Here is a 20,984-nt window from a genome sequence, read left to right on the forward strand (position 1 = left end):
ACCCCTTTGCAGTGGGTCCCATTCTTACCCATTTATTAATAATTTAAAGTCAACCTTTTAAGTAGTGCTAAAACACTTTCCCGTTGTTGTTTTTTTAAGTATTAAAAGGCTACTAGGAGAAGGGCTTTCTCTGCTGTGGCACCCCGGCTGTGGAACGAGCTCCGCAGAGAGGTTCGACTGGCGCCTATACTGTATTCCTTCCGTCGTCAGCTGAAGACCTTTTATTTTCTCAGTATTTTAACATCTATTAACTTAAATTTTAAACTTTGCTGTTTTAATTCGATATTTTAAACTATATCAATTTTTGCTGTGTGGTTTTATCCAGGTTGTGCTTTTTAAATTGTATTTTGTATTTGTGTTTTTAGATTGTTGGTTGTTTTTAATTTTTGTGAACTGCCCAGAGAGCTTCGGCTATTGGGCGGTATAAAAATGTAATAAATAAATAAATAAAATGGTGAAGCACCATGAAAGAGTGTTATAGAGCTATAGCCCTATAATGCAATATATATAGGTGGTGGGGAACCTTTCCAGGCCCCACCATTTTAGCAAGTTGGTTAATGGAGGAGGTTTTTTAAGGGTGCAATCCTATGCATGTTTAGATGAGGTGGGGGAGTCCTACAACTCTTAGCATGCCACAGCCAGCTGGGAGTTCTAGGACTTCTTTCTGTTTAAACATGCATAGGATTGTGCGCTTAAATGTTTTTTTAATTATCATTATAGAAGGCCCAGGGTCACTCAGTGAGCTTCTTAGGTGAATGGGGATTCAAACCTGGGTCTTCCAGCTCCTAAACTTGACACTCTAGTTCACAGGCGGGGCCTTGGCTTTAGTTCATGGCACCTTCCAGTGAATTTCAAAAGCCGTTCTGCAAGCAATCACTTCAGACCTCTAGCAAGTGCAAGCTATTATATCGGGAACCAGTGTGGTGCAGTGGTTAAGAGTGTTGGACTGGAACTTAGAGGCGATCCAAGTTCTAATTCCCAATTGGCCTTGGAAGCTCACTGCAAAGTCACAGACTCTGAGCCTAACCTATCTCACAGGCCTGTTGTGAGGAAAAACATGGAGAGGAGTAGGACCATGTAAAGCAGCTTGGATGTCTTGCAAGAGGAAAAAGGGTGGGATATAAATGTAATAAATAAATAAACATTCTTCCCCTGCAGTCCATTGGGGAGGGAGAGGTGGGGGGAATGGCCCCACCCACTTTTGGCTCTGGCCCAACCCATCACTAGCTTTGGCTCCACCTCCGGACAGCTTACAGAATGTGGCTCTTGACAGAAAGAAGGTTTCCCACCAGGGGGCTGAAAATGACCTGAAGTTCTAAAATAAACCACATTCTGCATCTACTGAGGTCCCCACATCAATGCCAATTCCGTTCTTTTAAACTGAACAGCAGCCTGTCTCCCCTTCACATCTGCAGACTGCATATTTAAGTACAACGAGGCATCTTTGATGATCCTCGCAAGGAAGCGCCTGAATTGAAAAATAAGGCGGAATCTACTGTCCCGGCACTACCAAGCTCCGACAGACAGCAGGGGGACCCCTCGATCAACTCAGTTCTCTGCCTTCCGGTGTCAGTGCTCCTGGCCTTGGATTGGAAAAAGGGAGGGGCAGGAGAAAGGCTGTTTTGTTTTTTTTAATCTCTGTTTCCTTCACTATATCCCTCCGCATTTGCCCTTGCAGAGAGCGAAAGAAAGTCAGTTCCCATTTCTTTTTGTTTCTGAGCGGCCGGCGCTTTAAGAACTAACCCCGCCCCCTTAGCTGGAGGGAGGGGTTCCCTAACCGATGACGTCAGCCGCGCCCATTGATAAAAGCACCGGGATTCCCTGGCTGTAGGTACAGACAGAGCGTGGAAAAAGTTCCGCTGCCGGCTCGCCCGCCACGTGTCTCTGTGCGTGCTTCGGGGAAAGTGTCGGGGTCAGGGCCGCCTGGCCGCCCCCCGACCTCGCAGTGAGGAACCCCCGTGAGCCATGGAGCCCGCCTGTTTTCTCTCGCCTCATCCGTTCAGCGACAATGTTACGGCCTCGGATCTGTACAAGCCTTCGCCGCCGACGATCGCGGCGCCCAAATCTGACCATCTGGAGCAACCGAAAGCGGCCGAACCCACCCGGATCATCAGCGACCCAGTCACGGGCAGGTCGTACAGCAAGGGCCGTCTGCTTGGCAAGGTACGTGCGGTGGGTCTGCGCTCTCGCGTCGGCTGTGGAGGGCCCGGCTGCGCAGGACGAAGAGCGGAGCCGTTGAATGCATAAGGTCGCCAAAGGCGGCTGTCTTTGCCCCTGAGCCGCTCCGCACTGCAGGATGTGGCCATTCGTTAGCGATGAGGGTTAAAGCCTGGCTTGTCGCCGCCGCCGCCACCTTCCACTGCGTGCCTGGGGATGGGAGGGCCCGCGTTAGCCCCTGTGAGGTGGCATTGAAGGGCCCATCCTTTCCTCCTGATTACCCTTCGTTACAACAGAGGAGGCTCGTGTTAGAGATAGCTCGCTGGGGCGATGGCTCTAATCGGTGGGCCAAAAGCGTCTCGCTGTTTGCCGGGGCTCTCTCTCCAAACAGCGCTACCCTTCCCGGGCCTGCGCTTCTCTGACGCCCGCCTTGATGGTTCTTCTCCCCCACCATCCCCCAACGTTTCGATTGATCCGAGGCAGGCATGTCTAGGCATGGTTCCTTCTCCGCCACCTCCGTTTGTGTGGGGCGCGAGTTGAGAGAGGTGATACTTAAATTCTTTAATACTACAACCGAATTCTCCTCTTTCAGTCCTCCCCGCCATGCTTGAGAATATAACTACGTTCCTTTCCTCTTCCTCTCTCTTTCCCCCCTCTCAAAAGCCTGGGAGATTCCCCCTTATTAGGAACCCTTTGTGCTCCCTGGAGAGGAGGAGGAGGAGGAGGCTTCCTTTATGACTGCAACGACTGTGGGGCTAAGGGCAATGCAGTGTTGTTGTGTACAGGAGAGAAATGGCTGTGGTCGAGGCTGTGATTGTTCTCTGCTGTCAGATCATCATCACTATTGTTGTTGTCAAAGATAAGATACATCCTTGGACTTCTCCAAAGAAGTTTAAACCCTTCTGTGTCCAGGGAATTCAGTGTATGAAGGGCTGCCCCAGCAGGAGACCTTACTTGCCTACTCGTTAGAAGGTAGACCTCAGTTTGCTGTTGGGCTAGTGGCAATTTTCTGGTGGACTTAGTGTTGGCATTCTTCAAAATACTGCACTGGATGGCCCTTGTTCTGGTTCAGTGTTATATTTTGGGATCCCTTAACACAGATTAGTTATGCTAAAATCTTGAGTGTCCGCTCTTGCTTTGTAAATGTAAATATCCATGGCCTACAGTTTTGTTTTGTTTTAAGGGGGGCATATAAGACTGAAATCTGCCTATTCTAATCAGTAAAGGCTACTTGACCCAAACTTGTAATAGCTTTATTGCAACTAAAGTGGGTATTAACAGTGGCCTTCTTTTTATTATTCTTTGGATCTTCAAACTTCTAGCTTTTTCCATTGCCAGTGTAGTGCTGGTTTTGGATCTGGGTGGTGTTGATTTATATTAACCTTTCCCAACTATCTGTTCCCATTGGCCCATGGTCAGGAATGCTGAGAGCTGTAGACCAAAACATCTGGAGGGCATCAGGTTGGGAAAGGCTGACTTAAGTCCTGTTTGCATGGAGCTTTTCAAGTGGTTTTAGGTTAGTCATGAGCACAGCCTAGAGCCCCACCCCCTCTTCACAGAGTTGTGAGGCTAGGGCTATCCCATTATATACTATTGTGAATATCAAGAAGGAAAAGCAGGGCATAAATGCAAGAGATACTTAGCTTAAGATCTGAGGATTAGATCCTGATGTACTGTATTATGTTGTTCATCCAGGAGTATTGAGTTGGTAGCTCAGCAACAATGTCCTGAATCCTCATGCAGTACATGTTGTTGGAGGCCTAGAAATCTATAGTGTCACAGTAGATCTTTCTGGTTAAAAATAAAAATTGAGGTTTCAATAGTCACACAGGAGTATCTTCGTGCTTTAGAAGGTCATATCTAGTTCTTATGGATCCATATTGCTTTAGCCATGTGAGCTTGCTAAAGATCCTGAAACTAAAAGAGGTCTAGGTATGGTTTCAATTATTAGGAAAGGGCTCTTCTCTATGTTATCTTCCTTCAGTGCCCATTTCCTTCAAAACTGCATTTATCCTACTTGCTATAGAATGGAACAAATGTCATCCTTTGTTCTGTCCTACAGCATCATGCTTGGGTAAATGCAAATGTTGCACAGCAGAATTGCTAGCAGAATTGCTAGCAAAGTGCATGTGAGCCTGAATAGTTGGTGATTGGTTTTTAAACAACAAACCCCCAAAATAGAATTTGTTTTAACAACAAATCTGATACTAAATAGTGGTGGAAAACGTTGGATTATATATTGCAGGGAACAGCAAGAGGAGAAGGCAGTAATGTATCATAAAACAGAAGAGAAGATATTCTCAGGTGCCTGGAAAACTTTTTATTGGGCACAATATATTTAAGAAGAAAAATCCTTCCTCGGGGGCCATTCATCTTCCTCCAAATACACTGCAGAAAATCTTAACATTGCGTCCTCTGCTTCAAAGTGCTCAGAACAGAATGTGCGTTTTTGTGCAGCGACAACCCCAGGATTCTGCTTTTCTACACACTTCCTAAAATCTACAAAGGTACACATTCAACACCAGAGTGTCTCATAGTCTGAGAGAATAATTCAATTTTGGAACCTCTACCACAATATGTGGATTTCTTTCTGAAACCTTTTCATTGTTGTTGAGCGTTTTGAAACAGAAGAAGCGTTGGTAAGATTTTTTGCGCTATAGTTAGGGAAAGATAAGTGGTTCCTGAGGAAGCCAACTCTCTTTCAAAAATGTGTTGGGCCCAATAAGGTGTTTTTCCAGGCACCTGATAATATCTTCCCTCCTGCTTTGCGATGGATTATATTTTGCAGCCTTACCCAACCAAACACCCTCAAGACGTGTTGGACCACAAGTCCATCATCCCCAGTCAGCAGGGGTGATGGTAGCAGCTCACATTGGTAAGCTGGCTGGGGAAGATGGGACTTGTAGCTAACATATCTCCAAGGTGCACTATATTGCATGACATGCTACTTATATGCCAGTTTTACTTTTCCCAAAATGTACATGTGTATTGTTGCCTTATGACTCTCCTGATTCAAGTATCGTTGTTTTGGGATTTACAAAATGCCCACGCTCATTGAGCAATCTGTGTGATCAGATGTCAGAGAAGGCAGGGTAAAACCAGCATATTCACTGGAAACTTCTCTATTCTCATTCACCAAAACTGGTGTTGTTTCAAAGAGCGTGCTTTGAAGGCAGGGCCGCGTTAGTTCGTTGATTGCCTTTGCCCCACATCAAACAATGTGATGTGTCATATGGAAAATCTGCTCATCGTGCATGGAGGTGTCTTGGCACTTCTAAATGTTGTAGTGCTGAAATGTCAAGTTTACCCTGAATTTGGCAGTATGTTGAGCTCTTTCTGTTCTTACTGCCTCTTGAGTGATCTCTTTTGGTGATAATAGCCAGAGTTGTTTCTCTGGTGATGATACCCAAGCCTGTATTCTCTGCTGCAGAGAAACTGGTTCCTCTCAATGCAAAATGTTATATAGGTGTAAGGCTTATTTCTGGTAAGGTGCATGCTGCAGCGACTGATGTACTTTCTTTACTGCTGGAAAAACCTGTCTCCAGAGTCATCTTTTCATTGTTGGGTGTCCTGTGAGCAGGGCTTCACCACACTCTGCTGAAAAGAAAACACCGTAATGCCAGTGGGTGTGGGGAGGCCCAGAGGAGTAGACACCAGCTCTAGGATATTGGGAGGTGTGATGTGAATGAAATTATACCTTTGGTATGTGTTAAAAACCATATTCAGAAGATAAAATGTGTGTTTTGGCAGGCCAAATATCTCTCTCCGTATAAATAGGTGTTCAAATGTGTAACTGCATAGCAGAGTTAAATGTCTGAATTATGTCATTTTTAAAAATTATGAAGGGAAGTTGTAGGCAAGCTCATTTAGTCTACCCCCCTGCTTAGTGCAGGAATCTGCAACTAAATACCAACAGTGAAGGAAAACCCACCACCTCCTGAGGTAGTCTGTTACGCTGCTGAACAGTTCTTAGCCTTAGGAAATTTCTCCTGAGATTTAGCTGAAATCTGCTTGCCTACAACTTCCACCCATTGGTTCTAGTTCTGCCCTCTGGAACAACAGAGAACAGCTCTGCTCCATCTTCTTCATGACAGCCATTCAGATATTCAGAGACTACTCTCATGTCTCCTCTTAGTCTTTCCTTCTCCAGGCTAAACATACCCATCTGTTTCAACCCTTCCTGCTCATAGGCTTCGTTTCCAGACCCCTCAGCACTATCGTGGCTGCCCTAAATAAGTTACATGAATTTGCCTTAAAATTTTGGATATTTAAGTGTGTAGTGTGCAAATACTGAACTTCTCTCTGTTTGAATTACTTAAACTTGTCCCTCTTGTATTTAGAAATTTAATCTATCAGCCCTAAGCAGTGTACTTGCTGGAAGTAGACAGAATGGAATAAAAAGTACTGGGCATGTTTCAAAACTTGAATTTGTGGTACTGCATTTGGACACTCGCTTAAGCAATATCCTGCTGTCTCAAATAAGGGAAATGTAAAACCAGTGCATGCAGTATTGGAGATGCTCTTAGAACCAAAGTCTCGCCTGTAGCACCATGAAGCTTTAAGGCAGCCATCAATGTGTTTTGAAGGTCTCTTTAAATCAAATGTTAAAAAAGAGACTATAGGTCATGATTACTTATCACTACCTGGTTTGGCTTCCATTTTTGTATACTTTGCCTAAGGTGATGAGGCAATTATCTCTGGCAGATGCTAGATCTTTCTCACACTTTAAGGGATGACATTAATCATGGGGCAATTGCATTTATGTGAACTCATCTTGCCAAGGGCTGAATCCAGGCCTGTTGAATTCTGTTTCTTTGTTGTTTGTGGGCTTGCCAGTGTGTCTAGTTCTGGTTTTCATCTTTGTTTCCTAACATTCAGTGCTGTTAGGAAGAGCAGAAGGTCTGAGAAAATGCATTGTGTTTAAAAGCAGTGAAGGCTGGTGGCTCTGATGTCAGTGGGGTGGGGAATCTGCTCTGGATTTCAGTCAGAACCAATCACAACTTCAAAAGAACTATCAAAGTTGCAAACCAACTTCTGCAAGGCACCTTGGATAGCTCTTTTAGAGTTCTGACTGAAACACAGAGCAGATATACCACCCCACTGACATTGGAGCCACCAGCCTCCACTGGTTACAAGCAGACATATGTTTGAGGAATTATGACCATTGGTCCATCTAGCTAGCTCAGGGTTGTCTCCTGACCGCCAGCAGCAATCCAGGGGGTCTGGCAGAGGGTGGTCTTCCTCATCATTTCCTTCCTGAGCCTTCTAATCTGAGTTCAAACCTGGAATCTTCTGCATACAGAGCTCCATGACCAAGCTGTGGCACTTTCAAATTATGGGCACTTCTATTTTGATACATGTTAAGAATGAATGAAAGCTGGCAGTTGACCCAGTATCTCTATAGAACGTAAAACAAAACTTGAGCTGTAACTTCTGTCCTTAAAGGGTTCAAAGTCTCTTAACCAATGCTCTTGAGCTAGCCCAGGCCAGCTTCCTCAACCTAGTGCCCTCCAGATTTTTTGACTGCAACTCCCAGCATTCCTGACCATTGGCCATGATGGCTGAGTCTGATGGGACTGAAAAATATCTGAAGAGCGCCATGTTGAGGAAGGCTAGCTCAGATAGAAGGCAATTTCTGGTGAACCAGCTGAGGGACTTGGCTACTCTGTTGTATTCGGGAAGCAGAATGGATGCTTTACATGCCTGAGGAAAATGAGTTACTCTGATACCCTTCAGCTGAATTGCTTATATAGCAAGCTATAGTAAATGGGGACTTTTTGAGCCTAGTCTTCTAATTGCTGCCTCTTTGGTTTGCAGGGGGGATTTGCAAGATGCTATGAAGTGACAGACCTCTCAAGCAACAAGACCTATGCGGTGAAAGTCATTCCTCACAGCAGAGTGGCGAAGCCACACCAACGGGAGAAGGTATGTGTGGCACAGAGCCCCAAGCACAACGAGAGGGTAGATGGGATTCTGGATATGTGTTAGACCTAAACACTAAACTGGCTGATTTTGGTGCTGCTGCTGCTACTTTCAGATCATCAATGAAATTGAGCTGCACAGAGACCTGCACCACAAACACATTGTGAAGTTCTCGCATCATTTTGAAGATTCAGAGAACATCTACATCTTCCTTGAGCACTGCAGCCGGAAAGTGAGTCCCCACCTGCGTTCTCTCTGTACAGGGAGCCTGTTCTTCTCATGAAGCACAATTTCTTTGTTTCTGTTATAGCTCGCTCTTTCTTCAGAAAGCTGCCAGCTTCCAAGGGGCTCCTGGTGGACTGCCACACCACCTGGGCATCATAGCCATAGGATCACGTGCTCCCCAAATAGTCCTGCTGAGCGCCCGAGTGGCCCATTGAAGCAAAGCTATTTTATAGCACTGTGGCCAAAGGGTAGCAGAAACGGAAAGTGTAGGTTGGCTGCACAGAAACATTCCTCCAGGTAGGGCTTGTCCTGTTAGCTTACAGACGACACTTTTATTGGGACTTTTCACTAATATGATGGATTAAAGTATGCTTTTCTATTGCAGCGAGAAATAACAACAATAATACATTTATTTATTTCCTGCCTCTCCATTTTGATCCAGGGGGGTAACAACAGTAAATATAAAATACATAAAACTGAATTAAAACATAATATACATTGTTAAAACATCCTAAAAACATCTTAAAATTACACTGGATAGGCCTGCCAGAAGAGATCAGTCTTTATAGCTTTCTTGAATAGCTTTCTTAGACTGTTAAGTTGATGAGTCTCCTCCATCAGGCCATTCCACAGTCTGGGAGCAGCAGAAGAGAAGGTCCTCTGGGTAATACCGGTAGGAAGTGGTGGTATTGGTTGCTCCAGTACAGGGAATTGCTGGACTTGATTGTCTCCATAGGGTCAAAGCAATGGGAACAACACAACAGCAGGGAGGCAATGCTGGCAGCAATTGTCCAAGAGTACTGGGAACCATGTAGGTCAGACAGATTATTTACCACACCCTTGGAAATTAATATAAGAATGTTCGCTTCCAGGTTCCTTACCGATACTGGACTTGCACATTGCTGCTTAATATGTCTGTCTTCCTCTTTGCCTTGCCCACTTTTTTTATAGCATGCCTAGGATGCTGATAAAATACTACGCACCTCTTGTGTAAGATTCTGTCATGTAACTACCCTTGGTATGGAAGTTGTGGCTGCCAAGCATAGCTCTCACACTACTTCAGTTGCATGTTCTGTTTGCAATTCAATCCCTTGTAAACATTAAGTCAGCCACTGGCATTTTAATGGTGTCGGCATCTCTGGAATAGATCAAAGTTAGTATTAAACTGTCCAACGAGGATTACTTGTTGGTACAGTGCTTCTATAGATAACATCAGGATCAACTCCCATACTTGGCACAGGCATGGCTTCAGCTAAAATGAGCTGGTCATTGGGATCTGAAGGTTTTCTCATTATTTCATTCTGGGTTCCTTTATCTTCCTGCTGTGTGCTTATACTTTTTGCATGTTTCATCCTGTCTACAAACCTCACATACATTTTGTAATAACCGAATTACCGTTCTTTTTTTATTTTGTGGGGGACTGGTCCATTAGGGTTTCAAAATTACTCTGGGCTTGAAACCACCCACAGGTATATAGGGCACACTGATAAAAATGCAGGAGTGTGCACATTATAGAATCTGGAAAGATTTCTCTTGGTAAAAGCAGCAGAACATGCAGACATACTCATAATTGGACTTAAAAGTTTAGAAGGTGGTAGAAGCTGATAGTGGAGGGGAGCCCTGTAACTTCACTTTTTGCAAATCTGAGCTTGGCAAGATGACATAATGAAAAGTGCTGAAGTCAGGCACACTAGAGGCCTTCAAGAGGCAGCTGGACAACCATCTGTCAGGGATGCTTTAGGGTGGATTCCTGCATTGAGCAGGAGGTTGGGCTCGATGGCCTTATAGGCCCCTTCCAACTCTACTATTCTTTGATTCTCACCTATTCATCTTTTACATTTGTATCCCAGCTCTCCCCCAAGGAGCTCAAGGTGGTATACATGGTTCTCTCTTCTCCTCCATCCTCACAACAACCCTGTGAGGTAGGTTAGGCTGAGATGTAATGAGTGACCCAGGGTCACTCATTACCTTCATAACTGAGTGGGGATCTGAACCTGGCACTCCCCAGAGCTAACACTCTAACCACTACACTACACTGGCTCTTACGTGTAATACACCAGGACAGTTAGCCACGCCTGAACGAGTAGTAGCATCTCTGTAGCTGAATCTTTTCCTTTTCAGTCTTTGGCACACATCTGGAAATCCCGACACACCCTTCTGGAGCCAGAGGTTCGGTATTATCTCAAGCAAATCATCTCTGCCTTGAAATACCTCCACCTTAAAGGCATCCTGCACAGGGACCTCAAATTAGGTATGTACAATATGGCTGCACTCTTGTTCGAATGTGGAATAAATCTCACCCAAAGTGTAGATTTACATGAAACTTAGTTGTGCATTCCTTTGTGAGGGCAGTAGCCTTGAGCAGGCAACACCTAATCTCAACGGGCAAAGCTGGGGTTCTAGGTACTAAAACCTGTGTTAGACTTTGAATTTCTGCCCTTGGGAGGGAAGGCCGTGGCAATTGTTTGGTGATTGCCAGAGCCCTAATACTTTTCTTCTGCAGGTAACTTCTTCATCAATGAAAACATGGAGCTGAAGGTGGGAGATTTTGGTTTGGCTGCCCGACAGGAGCCTGCAGACCAGAGGAAAAAGTAAGTGTTTTGGGTTTCTTTATGCTGTCTGGAAGAGGTCCTTACATTCCTTCTTTTTAATGTTGCCCCAGTTCTCTCTAGAGTAGGCATAAAGAGCATTCTCTTATAGTGCTTGCTTGTCCCGTTGCCTCAGTTCCCCCTCCCCCGCAGCTGTGTGTGTGTTGAGGGAGGGGAGTTGGAGTGCAACAGGGACCATGGGGCTCGAAATAGACTCCTTTGCTTCAGCCTGCAACTTGGTCGCCAAAGAAACAATGCAGGTACTGTGTATGCCATTGTCTCTACGGCAGAAGCCTCATGTTTGTACAGTGGAGGGAGACAGTGCCAGCCTTTATCTTGGGTGATGCTTCATGCAAAACGTTGGCTGCGATCGCTGGAGAGGGCAAGCGTACTGGGTGGAAAGGAGTCCTGGAGGGGAGGGGATCTTGTGCATAACCGAGTGGCTGTACTCGCACACCAGCGTGAGTGGGGAGGCGCAAAGGGCAGTGGCTCAAACCATTGTAGTTCTAACTGGGAAGCTGTGCAGGAGGCTTCTGGCAGATCTGCTTGTTGGAGCAAGAGACTGTGTTGTTACTGTTATGTTGTAGTTTATTGGGCTGGAAGAGAAGCAGTGGGAGAACCTGGGTGGTGCTACTCAACATGAAATTCTTCCTTTGATGAAAAGGTTTTATTGGGACTGATAACTGATGTTAGCTTGGTCTGCTGTGTGTTGTGGCGGTAGCAGCTCCTGTGGCCTAATGAATCTTGTATTGATGCATCAAAAAGGGGGGGGGATTTGAGATAATCCGAGGTGCAATTAAGCTAAATGCCCTATTTCCTCTTGTTTTCCAGAACTATTTGTGGTACCCCCAACTACCTTGCCCCAGAGGTGCTTCTACGACAAGGACATGGGCCAGAATCAGATGTGTGGTCTTTGGGCTGCGTCATGTAAGTCCAAAGCTTGAATTTCACAGAAAGTCTTCTCTTGCTGAAGCAAGCCTGCAAGAAGCCCTCAGTGCCACTTCTTCTGCAGCATTTCTTTTCTGCATATTTAAAGGAAGGAAGCAGGATCCTGTGGCTAGTGTGCTCTAGTACAACCAAAAAGCCTGAGTAAGATTTGGCACTGAAACTGTGGGGTTTAGGCTATCCTGAAAGCTCAGGGTGAGCACCAGCTCCCAAGGACCAAAGTAGACATTCCAGTGAAATTAAATGGGTGAAATATGGAGTAGGCAAATGGTCCAAATTCTAGCCACTCACCAGTTTCAAACAAGGGGTTCAGCATTTCTAAAAGACGATGGGCATGTGCTGGTTTCATGGGGAAATGGTGGGGTAGCCACTGCCTGGGTCTGTAATAAATAGGTGGTAGAGGGCTCTCTCATAGCCTGGGAGTCTTCAGTGGGATATACAAGGAAGTCGTTTTCTCAAGTATGTTGGGCCCAAGCCATAAAGGGCTTTGTAAGGCCAGCACCTTATATGGTGCTTATTTTAGCTCCCTCTTGCCTTCTGCGAATGTTGATGCATTGCTGGCAGTTTGGCAGGAGCCTGGCATGCCGTGTTCTGCCCCCAATGAAGCTTCCAAACATGCTTACTGAAGGCAACACCAGAATACATGGAGGAAAGCAGTAAAGGGGATGTAGCCTGTCTCCTACCAGTTGATGGGGAAGCTGATGAGAGCTTGGCCAGTGGAAACTGTGTACTAGGCATCCAGTGCTAGCAAGACTTGACTGTAGCCAAGCCCATGAAAATAAATCCAAAATAATAGCTTAACACTCTCTCTGTGTCTCTTTTTCTGGACCACATATGGGGCAGGCTGTTTGAGGGCAAATTTAAGTAACCGCTGGAACTCAAAACATCGCAATGTTCTTGCTAATCTTTCACAATCTATTTAAAATTTCTTCAAAACAAATGGAAACAGTGGCTGGCCCTGCGGTGCCATGGGCTGCGATTGAGCTCAGGTGTTATTGAGCAGCTTTCCGGAGTGTCTTAAAAAGAAATCATTTGAGCTGTCAGATCTCTCTGCCCTGGTTAGCCACAGCTTCCTGTTAGTTTTCACAACACGGCAGATGGAAAATTTATCTCGAATGCTGGGGGAGAGTGGTCTTGAATGTGTAGCTGAATAGGGGAGATTTCACTCCCCTTCCACATCTTTCAGCTAATTCCAGAACCCTCCCAGAAATGTTTGTTTCTGAAGGGTGCAATCCGACGCATGTTTAGACAAAAAAAAAGTCCTACAACTGGCTGGGCCATGCTGGGAGCTGTAGGGCTTCCCTCCCCCTGTCTATTCATGCATAGATTGCACCTTAAAATGCTTCTGGCTCTGATCACATGGAGAAGGGCTGACATCTGCTATCCGGATGTGCCTCCGGTCTGCGAGATCCCAGAGCAACAGCAGTGCCTCACGAGGGAACACTTAATGCTGGGTGTTGCCTCGCATCAACTTCCTCCACAGTTGCTGCTGAGTCATGTGGCAATTTAAATGAGCCTGTCAGTGTTGACTGCAGGGAAGTGGTATCCTTGAGTCCCCCAGGTATTCACCCCTTGCTGCCTTCTTTTCCTCCTCCCCTGCATCTTCTTAGGTACACTTTACTATGCGGAAATCCCCCCTTTGAGACTTCTGATCTCAAGGAGACCTACAAGTGTATCAAGCATGTCACATATACGCTCCCTGCATTCCTTTCCATCTCGGCCAAGAACCTGCTCGTGGGCATCTTGAAACGCAGCCCCCAGGACCGCTTCACACTGGAGGAGATCTTGGACCATGAATTCTTTACTAAAGTGAGCAGCATTTATTTTGGTTTTTAATGTGTTGCTTTAACTGCTGGCAGGGACGCTGACAGGGTAGGACATTGGGCTGCCGTAAAGCACAATCCACAGTCAAGTGTGTCCGTCTCTTTGGCTTGGGATGCTGCCATCTGAGAGGCAACGTCTCCAGGTGAAGGCTGTCATTGGGCCCCAGCAGCACAGGGATGGCAATGGCCCTATTCAGAAGGGTGTGAGCTTCTGGAATCCTGCCTGGATTGCAATTTGGATAATTACATCCTGCTTCTAATTAACACTTATCCTTATACGTCATTGCTATTTGCTCTGGCCTTTGCTACTGGGTGGCCTGATTGTGATATTCTTGCTAGAGGTGCCTTCATTTAGAGGACATCTGCAATGTTATTTGTAAACCCCCTGAATATGGGAGCCTTGGTGAAAAATGGCCAAATCTCGTCCACTTGGAATTAGGGGGCTGAAGGCGCTGGTGGCTATCCAATATGCTGTGCACAATCAGTTCTGATGTTTTGCTCAGATTTTCTAATAGTTTCCACTTCCTAGGGGTTCACGCCTGATAAGCTCCCTCCCAGCAGCTGTGTGATGGTGCCGGAACTAACTCCCCCCAACCCTGCCAAGAGCCTGTTTGTAAAAGTCACAAAGACGCTCTTTGGGAAAAGAAAGCCCAAAGGTAAGTTGTGAGCCGTGTTCTTCTCATAGCTGGCTAATGCTATTTTAATACTATGATTACTTATTATGTGAAAGTACCAATATGCTAGTGTTGCATGGAAGTATCCACTTGCTCTCTATTGCTCTGGATGCTTCCTCTGCAGGATAGGGAAACTGGGAGGTACTAAGAGTGGCCATAGGCTTGAATTGCCACCCTTCACCACCTGAAACGTGGAATGTACCAAAGGGCAGGGGCGGGACTGTATCTTGGATCCCTAAATGATCACTGCTTGGGTAGGACTATGGCCAAGCTTGAGCTCACTGCTAGAGCTTCTGTGTCTGGCACCACATCACCTAGCAGCCACTGCTTCATAAGACCCCTAATGTACCTACTTAACAGAGCCCACTTTGTGCGATATCTGCAGGCCTAGCCTTGGATCAAATTGCTCTGCTACTAACCCCACCTTTCCCTTTCCAGTTAAGAAGGCTTCATCTGAAGAGAGAGATGACATCTCCAAGCTGGTAACAGGACTTGTCAAGACTTCCATCTGTAGGCAACTGAGCCATAAAACTGTGGAAGGGAATGAGGTAAGCTAACTGCAGGAACTTGGCTCGTCCATTGGGCCTTTTCAAGACGGAGGGAAGAGAAGGGAGCTGTCAGGAATGAAAAGGAAGAAGATGTGCTGAACAAGCTTTGTATCTCCTTAGGTCGCTCCCTTGAGTGGTCAGAGTCCCAGCTCTAGCCCAGTAGAGACGGTAGCAGAGGAGGGCTCACAGAAATCTATCTCCAGATCCATTCGTGGGACGTTGGCTAGTAGCTGTGAAGGTAAGAAGTGGCAACATCTCAAAATATCAGTGCCTTCCTACAGGACACCTTGGTCTGATGGAATTGCTGTCCTTCAGGACACCCCCCAGAGTGGTCAAGCAAAATAAAGCAAAAGTAAAAAGAAGTTGTTCTTTGTGGACTATTGGGTCTGCAGTTTTGGCTTTGCAGTTACAGTTCAGGCAAACTGCCATGCTATATCAGTACCAGATGCAGGAGATTAACAGAGAGGGCTAAAGATGGATGCCTGGTTTTGTCAAGCAGATCTTTATATTCAGAGCCAGGCTGGAAATTGCTTACTTGCTCCACATAGGAGGTCTGGTTAAGCAAACTAAAGGTCATGGTTCCAGTGAGGTATTCGTCCAGTAAAAATGGATTTGCCTCCCACTCCTGATTCAGTTTTGAGCTTGGCAAGTAGGCAACCCTTTAAACATGCCCCATGTAAGTCTCCCTTGACTCTGTTGCTTTTCCTCTCCTCTCTAGTATTTGAAGACTGCGCCACAGCATCAGCTGTCATTGAATCTGCCATTGGGCTCCTGAGGAACTGTCTCTCTGCCATGCCAACAGGTAAGCCCCTTAAGCTTCCGGGGGGATCTCCTTGCCAACCCTGTATATGGGATGGTTGTCACCAAATAGAAGAGCTGCTGCCTTGGCAGCTAATATTAGGCAGGAGGAGTAGAAGAGGGAATCTAGGTGCAGTCACAGCTCTCCTAACCATTTGTGAGGCATTACATTTCTCAGCCTCCCTGGGTCACTATTGCTGGTATAAGAAAGCCGGGTTATAGAACTGGGCAGAAATGTTGCTGATGTTGGCCTTTGCTCCCTTATTTCACCCTCTGACTAACTAGAATGGCCATCTGAACCAGTACTTGAATTGCACTATTACCGGTGAAATGTGGGTTTCTCAACAAGCTGACTAGGACCCTTGTCTGATGATGCAGTTATTGGCATTGAGCATGTTCATATTCCAAGCATGTGGTCTTCTCAGTCAACCTATTTCAATACTCTCAGCCTAACCAATAGTGGTGCCTTCTACGAACAGTTTGAGCCTTTCTTCTAGCTTCACTGAAACAGTATATATATATATATATATTTTGTTCACCAGCTGAGAAGAATCCTGCTTCTCTGGCCTGCCATGAACATTTTGTTTGGGTGAGCAAATGGGTGGACTATTCCAACAAGTATGGCTTTGGCTACCAGCTCTCCAACCGTAGCATTGGTGTCCTCTTCAACGATGGAACCCACATGACCCTCTCTGCCAACTGGAAGTGAGTGGAAGCAACAGATTGCCTGGGGAACTCTATTGGGGCTGCAAGTGTATGTGCATGGCATCCCTTAGTTATCATGTTGAGACAAATAGCAAGGTAGGGAAAAGAAGTGAATCCTTGAGTAACCAAAGGCATGGGAAAGAGAGCCAAGAGTAATCCTCAAGGAATAAATTGGATCCCTGTGTACAGTTATGAACTGTACACCAGCTTAAGGTGGCTGGAATAGTTCAAGTTTGTCCCCATGTGGTTTTGACTTTAAATGCTGCCAAAGGTCTGATCCGGAAATGCCTTCAAGAATCCACAGACAACCTTTAAAGCTGTTTTGGATGCCCTCCTTTTGCTTCAGCTGAAGGACAAGGGTGGGCTACTTGTAAGACAGAACATCTGGAGCACCACAACTCCCATAATACCTCACAATTGGATATGCTGGCTGAGGCTGATGGGAGTTTGTAGGCCAAAAGATCTGGAGGGTCACGAATTTCCCACTCCTGTGGTAGGATTCCTGCATTGAGCAGGGGGCTGGACTCGATGGCCTTGTAGGCCCCTTCCAACTCTGCTATTCTATGATTCTATGTAGAGACTTCTTAGTACAGGCTTGTGCTCAAATCATGGAGTTGTTGAAGGTCAGTGCCTGCATATGATGCAAAATGAGTAGGTTATAACTCTCCATTTGATACTGCCATGGGTACATATTAGCATCTGTTTGACCATGACATGTAGGTTCAGGGCAATCCTGGCTACTGTAGCTAATTGTGTTTGCATTGTTTTTAATGCTGAATTTTATATTGGATTATGGTTTTACGTTGAATGGTTTTTATTACTGTACCCCACCCGGAGTCCTATTGATATAGGGTGGGTTCGAGATACAAATAAAACAATTGCATTCTCTTGCTTTTCAGGAAAGTACGTTACAACCTGACAAACAGTAAGCATTTCTCCTTCCCGGCTTCAGCAGTCCCTGAACAGCTGCAGGGGCAGATGGGAATCCTGCAGTACTTTGCTTCGTACATGGAACAGCATCTCATGAAGGTGAGTAGCTGAGAGCCGGGTGCCTTCATGCTCAAGTTGCATTGGCTTGCTGGCAGCTGAGCTGGATGTGGATAAAGTGTCTGGCTTGCATTTGTTCTTAACAATTGCTGTCTGCAAAGTATTTTGATTCATGTTCAAAGTTCACAGGAGGAGGGTGTCTCTCTCTCTCTCTCTCTCTCTCTCTCTCTCTCTCTCTCTCTCTCTCTCTCTCTCTCTCTCAAGTCTTTCAAGAAATGCAGCTAAAAGCACCATAGCTTTCCTCCTTGCTTTGGCAGGCTTGGCAGCTGTCTAAACACAAACTGTACTCACGTCCTGCACTCCCAGGTTCCCTGACATGCCTTCCCACATGACTGTGGCTTCTTCACAGACTTAAGGAAGTCTCACTTGAAATTATGTTGAGATGTGCCTGTGGGATGGATATGCGAATCCAGTTTCTTGAATTTGGCCTCTACTGCCTATGTGCCTGGGCTATTGTATTCCAGTGCAAGCAAATGGGATATTTGCTCCCTGTCCTTAGAGTAGCCTGATGCTGGAGGAACTGTTGGGACTGGACCAGCCCACCTTTTATCACTGATTTCCAACTTCTCTCTCCTTCAAAGGGAGGAGACTTGCCCAGCATAGATGAGACTGGGGAGCCTCCACTGCTGCTCTTACAGTGGGTGAAGACTAACCAAGCCTTATTGATGCTCTTCAGCAATGGAACCTTGCAAGTAAGTAATGGTGCCACGGCCTTCATGCAGATATCTCTGTCCTGTATTGATTGTGAGGGGTCAGGCTGGCTCCTCCTATCCAACACCTCTGAACCAGCTGATATGCATACATGGCATTGAGCTACTTGGAGGAAAGGCGAAATATCAAAGTAAGGAATAAACAATTTTTAAAAATGCCTCTGTGTGTTTAAAGCACAAAGAGTTGCTGAAACATATCCGATTCCAATAGAGTTGGGGTGCATAACCTCAGGCTTGGGGTCCAAATCCGGCCCTCTGGTGTTGCCCTGATGTCCACACTCACTTCCTGTTTCTCCCTACCACTGACTGTTTCATGGTTTCCCAGAATTTGTGGTTTGCTCCCCATTCAAAAAGATTGAAACACCTCTCCTAAGGCTTAGTTGCTGGCCGTAAGAGCTTTAAGCTAAAATACGTTGGTATTTTGACCCCAGCCCTTTTGCTTTCGGCCATCCCCACCACTTGAATGTAACCCCCGATAGCTTCTCTGAAATGAAATTCTGCCTTTGAGCTGAAAGAGGTCCAACGCCCCTGCTATAGACCCCTCCCTGTAAATTTTATTTCCTAGCCCTTCAGCAGTTTGGGCCTGTTTGAATAACATGCTAATCCACCATGGGTTAATTAAACCCCGGGTCTTACTGGTGCGGGTGGGTAACCATTTTGAATTTTCATGTTGTGGAAACCCAGCGATGTGAGTTGTTGGCATGGTGAGCAAGCCATCCAGAATCCATGGGCTGTTTTAGGGTTGCGGGTGACTTGTTCACCCTGCCACCAACCCACCCTTGCTGGGTTTGCATGACATGACAAGCTGTGGTTGAGGCCTGAATAGGCACCCATGGGTGACAAAGGAGATCATGTGGACCCAGTCCATGGCTTCTTTCTTTCTTCTCTCTCCCCACCTCACCTTTTATTTGGGAAAGAACTACTGCCAAAGTTCTGGGATGTCCTAGCCAATATCTAGATGCAGCATTGGTCCTAAAACCAGTTGGGATTCCCAAAGGGTAGAGGGTTGGCTAGCTAGAAATAAGGATTGGAACACAATAGGCATTATGTTTCTTCTTTATTCCTTAGGTGAACTTCTATAATGATCATACCAAGGTGATCTTTAGCAAACCTGATCACTCCTGCCTCCTTACCTACATCAACCGTGACAGGAATTCCTACACCTACAAGCTCAGCAGTATTGCAGAACTTGGCTGCTCACCAGAGCTTCAACGTCGTCTGAAGTACATCCTCAAACTGCTGCAACAACGAGCAGATGCTTAACACTATAGGACAGACTTTTGGTCTCCTTGGAACTTTCTGTTCTTCCAAGAACCCTTGTGGTAATAGAAGAGATGGCAACTGTTGGCACCAGGATTCTTCCTCTGTGGATGCCTAATCTTCTAGAAGGAAAAACTTCAAGACCAAAACTGCACACATGTAGCTCTGAGCTGCTCTTCAGGACCTGTCAACTTCTGGATGCCTACCACCAACTGCCTCTTGTATCTTTCTTTTTTTCTTCAAAGGGAGGATTTTTCACTTGCTTTGATGTGACTGCTCCAGTCCACAATGGAGAGGAGGTGTAGAGATAGATGCCTTAAGTTTTACTTCTGTGTGATCATTGCACAGTTGGTTGCGCACATGGTGTTACTGGGAGAGGGAGGGAAGAGAGGAATACTATATGGGGAACAATATAGGGTTAAGTAGGCAGTGGGGGGGGGGTGTGTGAGACGATTTTATTTTAAAAGATGGTTTCTGGAGTTTTTGACCAGTGCCAAACATCTTGGCATCCCAGAGCCTAATGGGTAAGAAGAGCTCTTCTTGAATTCAATCCATGAATACAAGATTAAGGGGTCTTGGTTGTGAATCGTTTCAGGCCCTGGCCACACTTCCGCTTTCTGCTCTTGGACTTATTGTGCTGCTTGGAGTTGCATCACTTGCCAGTCCTTACTTGGCTCTGACTCATGGACCAATCGAGAAAGCTGTGTATTGGGAGTGGCTACCCTACCCAGGGGAAAAGGAAGTCCAAAGTCCTGTGCAACAGAGCAGCTGTAGCATGGGTGACCACTCAGCCAAGGAGCCAGGTGAATGACTTCCTTGCTTTAGCTGTAATATTGGTAGAAACCAAGATGCTGGGGTGGGGGTGGGGAACTGTAGCTGGCTGTCTCCTGGAGTTGGTAGAAAAGGATTGCTACAACTTTAAATTTGGGAGAAAGAGTTGGGTTTCAGCAGATAGCTGAATCTTCAGCCTTTGATCAGGGTCAATTGAGATTTCTAGTGCTGCTGCTAAGCACTTGGGGTAATGGTACTGTTACACTAATTAAGCAAATAGGACTCCCTTTTTGCTGAAACTGTGAATACCCTATTTGCCTCAGTTTCTCAGCTGCTTTCACTCTAAGATACAGCAGAGGGATTCTCTAAATTGCCATGGTACAGACTTGAACAGCTTCAATGCAAGCTGCCCACTTGGTGTTTTGAACTTGACAAACTGTTCAGCTGTGGAGCCTAAATGGTGTGAACATCCTATGATTTATTTATGTATTTATATGAACTATTTATTTTGCACCCATGTCCTGTTGATCGTGTACACCATGTCTCCTAAAATCCAGCAGTTTGATTATAATAAAACTCATTTTTGTTTAAAAAAAATATGGAAGAGAAATTGTTATTTCAACTCACAGCAGTATCTTGTTGGTCTACAGCTGGCCGGATGTCTCCTGGGGTGGGCAGATACCACCTTTAAACAATCTGTATTGTAACTTTAGGGCTCTGAAATATGACACAGTGTTCCTGCTATGGAAAGTTGCTTCATCCATACATGTACATCTCCCCAGTTTGCTATGTGGACATCTCTGGCGATGCA

General features: G+C 45.7%; 1 protein-coding gene across 1 annotated transcript; it reads left to right on the top strand.

Annotated features, from left to right (window-relative positions):
• The first annotated feature begins 1,943 nt into the window (after positions 1–1,943).
• Positions 1,944–20,746, top strand: PLK3 (polo like kinase 3). Its single transcript, XM_063139571.1, has 15 exons — positions 1,944–2,163; positions 7,975–8,082; positions 8,195–8,311; positions 10,426–10,555; positions 10,808–10,895; positions 11,724–11,819; positions 13,448–13,646; positions 14,190–14,316; positions 14,773–14,882; positions 15,003–15,120; positions 15,601–15,684; positions 16,223–16,385; positions 17,285–17,414; positions 18,014–18,124; positions 19,211–20,746. The coding sequence occupies exons 1-15, from the start codon at positions 1,966–1,968 to the stop codon at positions 19,403–19,405; spliced, it is 1,974 nt and encodes a 657-aa protein (XP_062995641.1). The 5' UTR covers positions 1,944–1,965; the 3' UTR covers positions 19,406–20,746.
• The last annotated feature ends 238 nt before the right edge of the window (positions 20,747–20,984 follow it).

Source organism: Elgaria multicarinata, chromosome 1, assembly GCF_023053635.1.
Source record: "Elgaria multicarinata webbii isolate HBS135686 ecotype San Diego chromosome 1, rElgMul1.1.pri, whole genome shotgun sequence".
Lineage (NCBI taxonomy): Eukaryota > Metazoa > Chordata > Lepidosauria > Squamata > Anguidae > Elgaria > Elgaria multicarinata.

What these genes read in the sequence shown, in the direction of transcription:
- PLK3 (XM_063139571.1), top strand. Translation starts at nt 1,966, where the DNA reads ATGGAGCCCGCCTGTTTTCTCTCGCCTCATCCGTTCAGCGACAATGTT. An exon ending in CCTGCAGACCAGAGGAAAAA is followed by an intron (nt 10,896 to 11,723) that starts GTAAGTGTTTTG and finishes CTTGTTTTCCAG; the next exon opens with AACTATTTGTGGTACCCCCA. An exon ending in TGGTCTTTGGGCTGCGTCAT is followed by an intron (nt 11,820 to 13,447) that starts GTAAGTCCAAAG and finishes GCATCTTCTTAG; the next exon opens with GTACACTTTACTATGCGGAA.